Source organism: Cydia fagiglandana, chromosome Z (genome assembly GCF_963556715.1).
Source record: "Cydia fagiglandana chromosome Z, ilCydFagi1.1, whole genome shotgun sequence".
NCBI lineage: Eukaryota > Metazoa > Arthropoda > Insecta > Lepidoptera > Tortricidae > Cydia > Cydia fagiglandana.
Genome location: NC_085959.1, coordinates 30,613,112 through 30,627,595, shown reverse-complemented (window position 1 = coordinate 30,627,595; position 14,484 = coordinate 30,613,112). Strand labels below are relative to the sequence as shown.

The following is a 14,484-nucleotide window of genomic DNA, read 5'->3' as shown; positions in this document are numbered from 1 at the left end:
GACTGGCCAGAATCTGACCCCGGCTGAAAATGACGACAATACGAATTCACGATCCGGTAGTCTTACAGCTCTCGTGGTGTAAACAAACTAACGACGAGACACAAACGGATTCCCAGCAAGATTCGAGTTGGGATGGCTCCGACCTTCGAAACTAGCGCTATAATTAAATGACTACAATTTAGTGACTGTAAGCTTGTTATTAATTAGAAATAATCATATCAAATCGTCACAAATGCATTCATGAGCAAAAACGGGTAATTACAGAATGTCCAATACGAGCTGACCCATATTTATTGCTCGTGAATGTGAGTACCTAAGAATGTAAAATAATTTAAAATTTCAAGCCCTTTAGTCTTACGTAGGTATAAGATGATAATGATAACGCATCTCTGCTTTCTGAAAGCTATTTTTGTGTTGCGTTTGAGGGAAATCGTTTATTAGAAGTAATGTATTTATGTAATTAATTTATTGTTTTATTGATCATACCGTCTTTATATTATATCCTAAAGTATATGTTTGCTGATAAGCCATGCGCGGCTAGAGCCTTCTTTCTCATTGTAGGTCCTTAAGTTGTGGAATAGGTATTAAAATACTTAATGTCGCGACCTGCGGAAATATTGCATTTAATCCAGTTTATCTTTCTGTAGTGTTTCTGAACTCCACTTTATCGGTCAGATTATAATAATAGTATGTAGTTAGACAGTTTTAAAGATCTCTGAGTAATCTTAATGTTAATTTAACCTTTTCGCCGCCATTGCTTGATATAGGTACTTGTAAAGCAGAGTACCTACATTTCGTGCCACGACTTGATACCTAGGTATTATCTAGGTATGTTATACGGGTGTAGACAACCCGTGCAATTTTTGACATGGCGTTGATGGCACTTTCTTGAGTAGGTATTTGACGTGGCGGCGAAAAGGTTAAACACTTGTGTATATGATTCGTAATTCTTTACCGATACGATATAATAGAAATGTTATAATGTGCCAAAATATTTCGAGTTTTTACATTATTAATTACAATATCTATTCGATTTACAACGAATAAGTGTGAAATTTTACGATGTTTTAATTATTTCTAAGAACTGAACTGTGCCACATGATTTAGAACTTAATGAAAGACTGAATTTGAGCTATCACAGGGTAAAATTCAGTGGCCCGTTCACAATTTACACAATTGTAATGCAACGAAACGATCTTAGGACGTTTGCCTTTATTTTATTCATAGTCGGTATTAACCCTCGGATTGGGGCCTGTGATAATAATAAATTTAAATTAATTTACGCTGTAACAAGTATACGTACGTACATAGGTATTGCTCAAAACTATTCAATTGTGTTGAATTCCTTTGCACAATCATATCATTGATCTATTATATATATATATCTCATGAAAAAAAGACGAGTTCAAGTGTACCTCTTGTAAGACGTTATTTTTGTTTATAGTTATTTAAATTAGATAGGTGCGTGGTACGTGTATGTAACTATACTAACCGAAGCGAAGTATTACTTATTGTTTTTTTTTGTCACATTTGTTAACAGGTGGCTTATGTCCCTATTGGGTCATAATGATTTATGTTTATGGCTAATCATTATCCACTTTATATAATATAAGTAGGTACATACATATATTTAGGATTACTATTTTACCTATTAATTGTAATTTCGGTAATAGTGAACATGTATACTTGGTGTTAGAAGTTTAAGGATTTTTCAGCTACCTGCTTAGGCTGCTTAGCCTACGAAAGAAGATTACGATAATTCGTAAATGGTCTTTTTACAAAATAATAATCAAACAACTCCTCAAAGTCAATCTCTTCTTCTCATCTTCAGTCAATATGAATTTCATGTGTATCGGTGCTTGTCCCCGTCTAACGAGCAAGAGGTGGGTAAAAACGGAAAAAAGAAGTCCCAGGTGTTAGCTTTCTTAATAAGTTCCAAAGAAACTTCAATGAAAGATTATGACGTTTAAATAACACTTGCATATTTAAAATCAAATCAGATAATCAAAGGATAAATCAATTGGTTCCCACTGGTACGGGTACGTGGCGGCGAAATAGCAATGAACTTACCCGGCGAAAATGCTTGGGTTTTATTTTCAATTTGTTTCCGCCTCATGCTCTTTAGAACTGATGATAGAACTACACCGATTGTATTAAATATCAGTATTTCACAAATAAAGATGTCGAAATATTCATGAAAATGGTGTTTTTTTTTCATTGTATCACCAAAAAATTACCAAGTTACAGACTCGAAAGGGAAGCAACTTGTCAAGAAGTTATTTCCCACTCTTTTTCCTACGGTTGTGTCCCATTTTGCAGTTTTTCTGTTTTTAAGCAAAAATATTTTTCACCTCAGCAGCTCGAACAAGGGTACTTTGCTTCTTAAAAACAGTGAGCAAAATGCGATTTTGCTCACTGATTCATTTTGTCTCACTCAGTGAGTAAAGTCGCATTTTGCTCACTGAGTGAGACAAAATAAGTGAGCAAAATCGCATTTTGCTCACTGAGTGAGACAAAATGTCATTCAAGTGACCTTTATAGTCAAATGTCATTTCAACATGCGGGGTCTAATACAAGTTCGATATACTTGGGTAATATTATCTCTGTCCCTCTAGGTATGTTCTCACTGCTTAGGGTGAAAAATTTTGTGTACTACACGAGATCAAAGTTATTTACATCTCGTGCGCTTTTGAATCCCTTATTACGCTCAAGATTCTAAATTAGATTAACTCGCTACGCTCGTAGAATCTTTCGCTTGCACGGGACTCAAAATAAGCACTCGAAGAAATATCGAACTATGATCTCTTGTTGTACAAATAACTATTGTTTCTTATATAGATTTTATATAACTTACCCTAGTTGCCAAGAGCAAAGAGAATTAAATCACTACGTTTTAGCCAAGACCAGGAAGAAATTTAGCATAGATATGACCTAACCTTATGGTCTTTTTTTCGGTTTTGCTCTAAGTTGTGTTCGGCGCTCGAGTTCACAAACTTGGATTACAAAAGTCGACAAAGTTACTGGATCACCTTTTTTTTGCCCTCGAATGCCGGAACGCGGATCCGTACCCGTAGGAGGAAACAACGAGAAAAAAAGTCCCCGGCACACGAGAGGTTATCCCAAGTTACTATAGACAGCAAACTTCAAATTAAAAATAGGATAATTTTGTATGGTGACCCTTACGAGGAAATTGCTGTGGTAAGGTGTATTGGGATTATTCCGATAGGTTTTTGGGTGAGTTAAGATTTATGTTCATGAGTTGACAAGAATCTAACAATTTAGATTTATTCAGGATAAAATGAAAGAATATGTATTGGTACATAAGAACTGTATTTAATTCACATATATTATAATAGCTATTATACAGGGTCATTTTTGGACCGTTAGCCATATTGTGCGAGGTGATTAGGTAGGTCATACTGAACAACCCCGAAATTTGGCCTTCCCATAGAAAACGTCTACATCCACTGGACCAAAATGTATGAAACGGCCAAAAAAATTTTGTGATTTCGGAGTTAGCCCCATAGAAAAAGTTGTTCTGTATATGGCCTACCTAATCACCTCGCCCAATATGGCTAAGGGTCCAAAAATGACCCTGTATAATATAATAATTATAACAGGCACAGAATTTCACATAATTTCATTATCATTTAAGAACCAGGAAAAATAATATTCCTTTTATATTATCACTGACTTTTGCATTAGTGTAAAAATATAAAGATCAAAAATGGGCACCATTTATCGCATTTGTTACACTAAATATTTCATATGACATACTTCGTATGTTCTATTTAGAAATCGTTATCAAGTACACTTGTGAGCAATTAGGCGTGAAACGGCAACCGTATCATCCGTCGCGTCACCATTCCTACCAACATCACAATACAAATTTACTTATACATTAAGTACATAGAAAGTATAATAGCACCTCAACTATAAACACTACATAAAGTTCCGTAAGTTAGCTCATAATTCTAAATGTCATACACACCCTAATGTTATAAGTAATATAATAATTCCCTGCTCTCCTTCCCGACAGATCTTTCAATATTCGATTTCGTTTAATATAGTAAATTCATTCACTTGTACAGTTTTACCATGAAAATAAATACATACGAGATAATTTGGTTGAAGAACTGATTGATTAAGTATTGATATTGAAAACAAAAATGTAATGAATGAGGTAGTAAAATAATTCGATAAAATAAATTTACTATGTACAAAACTCTGCTTAGTATTTGTTAAATCTCTTCCAGCGCGCGGGTCTACCGCACTAGTACTTATTCATATGGTAAACCTGTTTAAACAATATATGTCACGTTCCACGGGAAAAGGTACCTTATGAGGGTTTCTAGTTTCGGAGATATGAAATGTTTTGTAAAGAGGTGAAAAAATGCTCAATTTTTTTTTATTGTGTGATCTGAAACCTTAATGCGTAACGTTTGTTTACCTGTTTTTATTTTTGTTATAAGTTAGTTATAAGCCTAGTAATGTCGTCTCAGAGTTTAGTCGAAAAGGTACCTTATGGAAAAAATATTGAAAATTCCCAAAAAAACTAGTCAATACGGGAAAAGAAGTTTGGTAGAGAACTGTATTAGCATTCTGCAAAACTAATTTGATAATTTCAGTTCTGGTTGGGGCGCCTAGCAAATATTATAACCGTACATCGACCGACATTACAAATCCAAGTAGCCTGCTATTATACCAAAGTTACTCTCGTCAAGTCTTTCTTAACTAGTATATATCTTCATTTAGTTTGGTCGCATGCAATAAATCAGCCATTGGTTTGCTGAAAAATGCCAATACCCGACGCATTACCTTATGGAATATCTGAGGTCATTGATCCTCAATGCCGCTTGTCTTCAATGGCAACCAAAATATATTATTGATAAGAAATAGACGATTTATACCATCTTTACCCCAAAATATTATTAGTTTATCCTAACTGTTCCATCATCATCATGCCTCATCATGTAACTTAACCACAAGGTACCTTTTCATTACATACAAATTATTGTTCTTTTTTAAGATTATTATGACGAAGAACTAATTAAATTTGTGGCAGTTTAATGTAAATTAATATTTTCTATTCATAAAAGATAAACTTCAATGTGATTGATGTTTTGTAGTGATGTATTATTAGATTTATTTCCATAAGGTACCTTTTCGTAAATGTATGGAGCAAATACTGTAATTGTTATGTAAGTTTAAAGTGGCATAAGGGGTTAAATATAGTATTTAGTTGGGGTTTTAGGATTTATTTAATTTGAATGACAGAATTTATTTCATATGTGCTCAGAATAATTGATTGTGTGTTACATTAAAAGTAAAAATATTCAATTTTCTGATTTTATATGAAAAACTCAGAAAATACATTTTCACCTCTAAATCGGTATTGTTTTTTGCTTAAACTGTCTCTCAGTGTCGTTTTCTAATAGATACAATTGAAATCTTGAGAGCTCATTGCAATCAATCGTGAAAATGAAATAAAACTTTATTTTCAAGAGATTGGTTAGTATACACACAAATCAGTCGATATCAAAGGTTTCTATTTGCATTACAGAACAAGTCGCAACATTTTTTTAATCTCAGATATATAAGGTATTATTATTTGTAGTCAACTATGTAACTTACTTCAGGAACATAGTTTTTTAGGCGGCTAAACTTAAAACTTCTCTATCGTAAAGTTGCTCATTTCACAACATTATTTTCAAAAAATCATATCTCTGTAACTACGCAACTTAGAAGGTTGATCTTTTGTGTTATCGATAGCTTATTTATTGTAGATTACTGGGGTATGCATAACTCCATACCCGCCATAAGGTACCTTTGCCCGTGGGACGTCACATATAACACAGAATTGACACCTACTTAATTATTTGGTATTAAATATAGGATGAATCATGTCGATTATAAAATTAACAAATACACACTAATCAATTAAACTATTCTTAAACATAGTTCTTGAGATATATAAAAATAACTGGCTTCATACATTATGGACGTAGTTGAGGATCTGTGATAATTTAAGATTAAGTATCTTGGCTACTTACACAAGGTTGCGTGCATTACCGCAATATACTTGATGCTAGATCAGATCCTTGTTAAGTACCTACATTAACTTTACTAATTCAAACATAGGAACGTTTGTGTACATTGATTTCAATAATCTAATATATTTGTCTAGATCACTCGGCGCCACTCGGAGGTCGTTGCTTTTTACTATAAGACTGTAACAAACAAATAAAATAATAAGCAGGTTATCAGCAATATGGTATTCAGTAATTACCAGAATTACCAGATGCTAAAGCATAAGTATGTGGACAAGCAGTGTAACTCATTGCCAATCATTCAACAGTCTTACACAATATTATATGCCGACCACCTCAGCTGCTTAACTGAATAAACGGGATCATTTGTTTCGGTTACAGATCCCAATAATAAAGTAAGTTGTAGCTACAGATTACCCAAACACCACACAAGTAGTAGTACGAAGTCAAACATAGGCGCATTGTAAAATGCTATACCTCGAACATAGCTGGTGCATTTTATACTACAACAGCCCGCCCTTGTTCTCCATAACAACTCCATATCTGTCATCATCATCACATCATCTCAGCCATAAGACGTCCACTGCTGAACATAGGCCTCCCCCTTATGGGGGGTGAATGCCATAATCGCCACGCTTAGCAGGCGGGTTGGCGATCGCAGTCGAGTACACGGAATTTGAGGGACGCTGCTGCCCGTCCACCGGTGGTCTTGGACGTAGTTTAAGGACATACCCGGGTCCATATCTGTAGTCTGTTGATAATTATATATTTAAAGGAGTACAGATGGTGAGTATACTAGAGCTCAGGAGCACCTGTACACACAGGTACCGTACTGTACCGCGACTTATCTTAAGCTCTGGTTTCCGAGGATAGCGGCGCCGTCAGTCAGTGTGTTTTCTGTAACAGGAGCAATAAATTAAACTGTAGGCTGTACTCCTCAAACTGTCCGACATTTGTTCAGCAACTTTCAACTTTTGAAAATAACTCATGTTTTGATTTTTATTACACTTTAAAGTTTATTCTAAGACGCAATGTATTGCAAATTTTGTTATATTAAAAGCGTGACAAGTAACGTCAAACACACAGATGTCAGCGTACATTGAAGGCAATATTTATTTTGTATGAAAAAGAGGAAGTCTAAATCTAAAGTATTCATAATTTTTAAAAGTTGCTGAACAAATGTTGGTGAGTTTGAGGAGTACAGCCTTTAGTTTAGTTTATTGCTCCTATTACAGGAAGCACCCTGTATAGCGGCTGTAAAATATTACAATATTAATATTACGGACGCAAAAATAATGTTCATTAAATGAAGAGCTTTACCCCCTTATCCATAAACGTTGACTAAAGTTAACAAGCCGATTATAATCGTTTGCCGACGTATCGGTATGATGGAAAGGGACAAATGATTATAATCGGCTTGTTAACTTTAGTAAACGTTTATGAATAAGGGGGTTACGCTGTAACTTGCCTGTTCAGCGATCCTGGCCAGCGTGTCGGCCATGGCGCGCCCCGTCTGGTCGACCATGCCGCGCAGCACGCCGCCCGGCCGCCCCAGTAGCACGTGCGGATGGTCGAACTCCACCATCTGACCCGCGTCCATCACCAAAACCTGCGCACGTCAACACTACCTTACAACACTCGTTAAGAAATATGTGCGGAAAAGAGGAAATTGGAATTACCTATTCGCACGTCTATCGTAAGTTTTACAGTACATATGGCCTTTTATATTTTTGACATACGCACGAAAAGTGCTATTTTACGCACTAGTTAAACTTTCCGCACTTATATCGTAAATAACTATTTATTACGTATAAAATGGGTAATTGTATCGCGTTCGGAATAGTTACCGGTATGACTAAATATCAAAATATCGCTCTACATATTTCTATTATATTTTTAACATGTATTTAAGTAAGAATAAAACGTAGTCAATCAATCCTAAAATTGACATTAAAAAACGAGATATCAAGACTAAACACCAATTAACCCTTATAAAAAAATCTGAATCCCTGATTTATGCCCAAGTTACTCACTCTAGCAAGATTAACCTTTTGAACGCCAAACGGTGCATCTATTTGCCGTGCCAGTGACGCCACAGGGGTAAAATTTAGTTTTGTGAATAAATAATGCCAACCCAAAAGTGGGGTGTTTTTCAGTAGATTTTCATGAAAACATGATCGACGTGAAATGCCGTCGTTGTCACGATTTTGCGTTGACGTCAATTGCCGCCTGTAGCGTTCAAAAGGTTAAAGAGACTGGCACTATTGCTAAGTAAATAAAAAAAATCCTTACACTACTCTATTATTATTGCTGTTAAGACCCTACCTTATCAGAGTCCATAACTGTATGTAACCGATGGGCAATGGTAAGTACAGTGCAATCGGCGAATTTGTTTCTTATCGTAGTTTGGATGAGCGCATCCGTCCTGAAAAAAGATATAGGTATTAATGGCTTAAATATTTTTTATCTGCATGTAAAAAACTCGCATAGTCTAAATGAGCCTCATTTAGACTATGCAAGAACTCGCATGCGGTCGGTTAAATTGCACGTAACCAACAGTCCGCAATTAACTAAAATCGCAAGCGAGTTCGCGCGCCGTCTAAATCAGCCCTAAGGCAAGACATGAATCGCATTGCGTTCTGAGGCTTACTGCGGGTCGACGTTGGCGGTGGCCTCGTCGAGCACTAGCAGCCGGTTGCGGCGCACGACGGCGCGCGCCAGGCACACCAGCTGCCGCTGCCCCACGGAGAAGTTGCCGCCGCCCTCCGACATGTGCGAGCTGAGCCCCGCCGCCAGCTCCATCACCGCCTCTTTCATCTCCACCTGGACAACGCAATAACACTTTAAAGGCTACCGTTTCTTCATTAGGGAATGCAATCTCGCACCAATATTGGTAATTCGAGATCTCGCACGAAAAATCTGAATCAAGATAGTGCATTTACAGATTAGGCTTTCAATCCCAATAGCTTTGTTCTATCAATAATGGTCATTGATTGTCAACCGATTAGTATGAAAATGCCTTACTGCGCTACTATCTTTTTTACATTAATCAAAATTAAAATATAAAATATGATCAACAAATTCCTCATCATGAAGGTTGGAGGGGTCAGCCATCTCGTGGACTGAATCGGAAACATAAACATGTACATCTACAGGTTCTTACGTTTTCTTGTGCATAGGAAATAGTAAGGTCTGCCATCTTATGGGCTACATTGGAAGCATATGTACTTCAGATTTTTGCCTCACGCCAAAAATCTGACGGCTCTTGTGTTGCCCCCTAATAGTCCATGCACGCTCCCTATTATTTGGTTCAGATACATTTTCAGAATACAATTTTTATATCAATATCTGGATGCTGATAAGCAATAATGTGTCAACCCACATTAATTTTTCAATAAGATGTCAACTCAAAAAATGTACGCTTAAAGTTGAAATTTTATTGCAAAATGGATGTGGGATGACTTATTTCTGCTAAACACCATCCATCTATCATATGTATTTTTTTCTGGTTCTAGATTAATTTTAATGGTCATGAAAAAATATAATGAGCCATTATAGTAAAAAGTGATGATGATGAGTTTTATAATGTGCATTATGTGGGTACAGGTATGTCGTTCACCATGGGTACGAGCATAAACTAGGAATCCTCTAGACCAAATCTAGAGCAATTATTTCATGCAACCGATGATGCCAAAAATGTGGGGGTGCGCGGGACGAGGTGAGCGAAGTCCCGTACCGTGATTGGTCCGTTCAAAGACACGGACGTCACACAAAGACACTTTCGACTCGAACATCGAGTAAAATTACCGTATGCGTGGCAGAGGGGGTAGCGCGACTAGGCTCAGTCTGGAGGATGGTTTGTCTGTGGGTACGAGTGTCAACGAAGAATACATGTGAATACTCGGTCGCATACCTCCTCTAGAGCGCGCCACAGCACGTGGTCGGGGTACTCGTCGAAGGGGTCGAGGTTGTGGCGCATGGTGCCGGAGAACAGCACCGGCTCCTGCGGGATGATGGAGATGCGGCTCCGCAGCTCGTGCAGGCCCAGCCCGGACGTCTCGCGCCCGTCGATTATGATCTCGCCTTCTATCGTCGCCAGCCTGCAGCGACAATATCACCAGAGATATATATAACTCCGCATAAGATAAATAAAGTCTAAGAAAAAAACTTGCCTCAGAAATCAAGAAAAAGTCATTCTCGAATAGATGGCGCACACACCTTTGGCCTATTCTCGGCTAGATGGCGTTGACGACGCCGTTTGATATTTAACAATTTTAACACATATCAGTGAAAGAACATGGGTCAGTATGGAACAACAAAAATTAAAAATCATTTATCCGTAAACATATTTTGATTAATTTATACATTTTCAATTTTATTTTAAGTTTTAATCGTGTGTCGATAGATGGCAGTAAACGGACCGTGACTACAAAATTTACTTTGGTAATAACCCTCTATACCACAGAATAAATAAGGCTGCTATTTAACTGATCACCAGATTTAATAAAATTTCATACCAAAAAAATCTACTTTACCACCCTAAAATAATGAATGATCACCAAAATTATAACACCATTTTAACGTGAAATGATTACCAATTTTATTACATTTTACTATCCTATTAAAGGAAATGACACCAAACTAATCATTATTAACCCAAAAATTGTAAATGATTACCAATTTTCAAACCCCATTTTAATGTCAATTGATAACCAAATTTTTACATCGTACTATCCTATTAAATAAAATGACACCAAAATAATCATTGTAAACCCAAAAATAGTAAATGACCACAAAAATTAGAACTCCATTTTATTGTAAAATTATAACCAAATTTTTTTAATCTTGCTATCCTATTAAAGCAAATGACTCCAAAATAATCATTGTAAACCCGAAAATAGTAAATGACCACCTAAATTGTAACCACAATTGTTTCTGTATGGGTCACAGTTCAAACCTAACCTAACCCACTTTTCTAGTAGAATTTCGTTTCTGTATGGGTCACAGATCAAACTTAACATAACCCACTTTTCTAGTAGCATTTCGTTTCTGTATGGGTCACAGATCAAACCTAACCTAACCCACTTTTCTAGTAGCATTTCGTTTCTGTATGGGTTGCAATTCAAACCTAACCTAACCCACTTTTCTAATAGCATTTCGTTTCTGTATGGTTCGCAGTTCAAACCTAACCTAACCCACTTTTCTAGTAGAATTTCGTTTCTGTGTGGGTTGCAGTTCAAACCCAACCTAACCCACTTTTCTAGTAGCATTTCGTTTGTGTAAGGGTCACAGTTTAAACCTAACCTAACCCACTTTTCTAGTAGCATTTCGTTTCTGTCAGGGTCGCAGTTCAAACCTAACCTAACCCACTTTTCTAGTAGCATTTCTTTTCTGTAAGGGCCGCAATTCAAACCTAACCTAACCCACTTTTTTAGTAGCAATTCGTTTCTGTAAGGGTCGCAGTGCTAACCTAGCCCACTTAACTGATAGCAGTACAAACCTATTGTATTGTAGTACGGGCGATTTTCCGCAACTCGACGTCTTGCGCCTATTTTGCGTGATATGGGGTGGGCTAGTCTTGCCAGCCCAGCTCCTCGAGGAATCCTATCAGACCTTTGATGTTGAGTAGGACCTCGGGGAGGTCTCTCGGGGATCCGAGATGTTTTGCTCTGTATGGGGCCAATCCGCTGCACTCCAGCACCACGTGAGAGGCTGTTTCTTCTTTCTCCATGCACCCACGGCATAGGGGACTGTCTGTGACACCTGTTATAAAAAGATGTTTGTTAAAAAGTCCATGACCTGTTATGACACTGGTTACCATACTCAGTCGAACCTTTCCTAGTTGAAGGAGCGTCCTTGTGAGCTTACCGTTCATGCTAGGCATGGCTTGCTTGGCCTGTCTGCATCCAGCTTGGTTCAGCCAGTGTTCTGTGTGTAGTTTCCCTGTACGTGCCAGCAGCATTGAGCGTACCTTACTAAACGGTATCGGGAGGATCGGTTCCGGGCCAATAGGCCCCGCACCCGATCCTTGTCTGGCGAGCTCGTCCGCGGCGTCGTTGCCTCGGGATCCACTGTGTCCTTTGATCCATTGTAAGGTGATCTTATTGTTCTGACATACCTCCATTAGTCGTTCGTGGCATTCGTGTATAAGTTTGGATGTGATTATATGGCTTTTTAGGGCCATTAAGACTGCTCTACTGTCGGAGAGTATGCGGATGGAGGATCCTACTACCTTCCTTGCAGTGATGGCAGCCGCCGCGTTAATAATGCCCATGCACTCAGCCTGGAATACCGAGTTATGGGCTCCTAGCGGAGTGGTGATTGACATGTTCAGGTCTTCTGAGAAGGTTCCAGAGCCTGATCCGCTGTCTGTTTTGGACCCATCAGTGAAGATTCTCAGCTCCCGGGGATTGAGTCCTTCGCAGTTGTCGTCCTCAAATAATTGTATTTTGTACCTTTTGTCAAAAATGGCTTGTTTGTGAGTTCGATCCGTACCCGCCATGAGCACCGGAAACTCGCTGTATAACTTTTCCAGGCATGTTGTGTGAAGAGCTCCTGTGGTGTTAGACCATATATTGAGGGTTCGTAACCTTACCGCTGAGAGACTGGCCTCTTGTTGTATGTGTAAGTGCAGCGGTGAAAGGTTTAGCATGACCTCCATGGCTGCAGTCGGAGTGGACCTCGTGCAGCCAGTGGTGGCCGCGCATGCGAGCCTCTGGAGTCTTTGTAGCTTGTCTCGTACGTTGCCTAGGTTTGTTCTTGGCCACCAAACCAGAGCACCGTAACAGAGTAGGGGGCGGATTATGGTCTTATAGAGCCAGAGGGTAATTTTCGGGTTAAGTCCCCACCTCTTACCAATCATCCTTCTGCACTGCCAGAAGATTACTCCCGCCTTGTCTATGCGTTTGTTGATGTGATTGTTCCAGTTGAGTTTACTGTCGAGAGTCAGCCCTAAGTACTTAACTTCATCGGTCAGCTGTAGCTCAGTCTGGAAAAGTGTTGGTCTGGTAAAGTTGCCAAGTACCCTTTTATTGGTGAACATTACCATTTCTGTTTTGGTGGGGTTAACTGATAGGTCAAATTCTCTACACCAGCGTTCCACGATCCGAAGAGCTGCCTGGGTGAGGTCGCATACTGTACTGGCAAATTTCCCTGATATTAATATTGCCAGATCATCAGCGTAGCCTATTGTGTAGAAGTGTTCCTTGTTCAGTTTGGTTATGAGGTTGTTGACTACTAGGTTCCATAACAGAGGTGACAGAACTCCCCCTTGAGGGCATCCTCGCACCGCCGCTACGGCCTGCGGTTCACCTACATACCTTATTGTCCTTTGATTTAGCATGTTCATGATCCACTTTATTAGTCCGGGTTCAGCGCCGTGGCTTTCCAAGGCGTTCCCTATACTGGAAAAGTGAGTCTTGTCGAAAGCGCCCTCTATGTCAATGAAAGTGCCGAGGCACATTTCTTTGCCATGAATGGCTCTCTCAATGCGGCTTACGACCATGTGTAGAGCCGACTCCGTAGATTTACCTGAGCTGTACGCGTGCTGGTTGTTGTGCATCGGTATGTTCTTTAGCGCTCGGTCCCTCAGGTCCCTGTCGCACAGTTTTTCCAAGGTTTTCAGCAGGAATGATGTGAGACTGATGGGCCTAAAGGATTTGGCAGCTGTGTAGTCGTTCTTACCTGGTTTAGGTATGAATACCACATTCACATCTCTCCATCTCCTGGGCACGTACCCCCAGGCTAGGCAGGCTGCCATGATATCAGTCAGGGTTTCCTGGATGAGTCCTAGACCCCACTGTAGGAGAGCGGGGAAGATCCCATCCGGACCAGCTGCCTTGAAGGGATGGAAGCTGTCTATGGCCCACCTGAGTTTCTCAGCGGTGACGACTCTATGCGCCATTTGCCAGTTGTTGTCCGTTGTACTGTATTCCTCGTCCTGCTGATCTGCATCGGCGAGACTTACGCATCCTGGGAACAAACCTAACCTAACCTACTTTTCTAGTAGCATTTTAGTATGCTACTAGAAAAGTAGGTTAGGTTAGGTAGGTATGCGGTGCGGGGTACGGGGGGTTGAGCGGGAGGGGCTAGTAATTATGGCATCATTTTACTTTATTTGGTAATATGTATACATTTTTTGGTAATCATAGTGGTTTATTTAGGTGAAAATATCGCATTAATTTGGTGTTCAAGATTTGGTGATCATTAATGATTTTTGGTAATCATTCAATATATTTGGTATTCGAATATAATTTGAAGTGTAGTCGTAATTAAAACGGTGGTACTCTTGTAATTTTAGGGCTTATTTTTTTGGTGTTCAGTAATTTTTTTTGGTAGGCATGATTTTTTTATTTAGGGTACCAAAGTATTTTTTGGTGGTCATTATATTTGTAGCCAATAAATAATAGTACTACCGTACAGAAAGGAAGCTTCC

The 14,484-nt window shown here is 38.8% G+C and overlaps 3 protein-coding genes across 4 annotated transcripts in view; 2 read left to right on the top strand and 1 right to left on the bottom strand.

Moving 5' to 3' along the window:
• LOC134678205 (uncharacterized) overlaps positions 1-2,201 on the top strand; it is a 51,002-nt gene extending 48,801 nt beyond the window's left edge. Inside the window, exon 11 of the mRNA XM_063536671.1 lies at positions 2-2,201. Within this exon, the coding sequence (XP_063392741.1) occupies positions 2-82 (81 nt within the window). The 3' untranslated portion in view covers positions 83-2,201. The remainder of the gene's footprint in view (position 1) is intronic.
• The window catches only part of LOC134678206 (diuretic hormone 45), a 129,099-nt gene that overhangs the window by 87,568 nt on the left and 27,047 nt on the right, over positions 1-14,484 (top strand). The gene's annotated exons all lie outside the window — the stretch shown is intronic.
• The window catches only part of LOC134678204 (ATP-binding cassette sub-family C member 4-like), a 41,243-nt gene continuing 30,070 nt past the window's right edge, over positions 3,312-14,484 (bottom strand). For both annotated transcript variants that reach the window (XM_063536669.1, XM_063536670.1), the window contains 5 exons: positions 9,964-10,150; positions 8,701-8,873; positions 8,376-8,475; positions 7,519-7,659; positions 3,312-6,230 (listed from right to left, as the gene is read on the bottom strand). In XM_063536669.1, the coding sequence (XP_063392739.1) occupies positions 6,189-6,230; positions 7,519-7,659; positions 8,376-8,475; positions 8,701-8,873; positions 9,964-10,150 (643 nt within the window). In that variant the 3' untranslated portion in view covers positions 3,312-6,188. The remainder of the gene's footprint in view (positions 6,231-7,518; positions 7,660-8,375; positions 8,476-8,700; positions 8,874-9,963; positions 10,151-14,484) is intronic.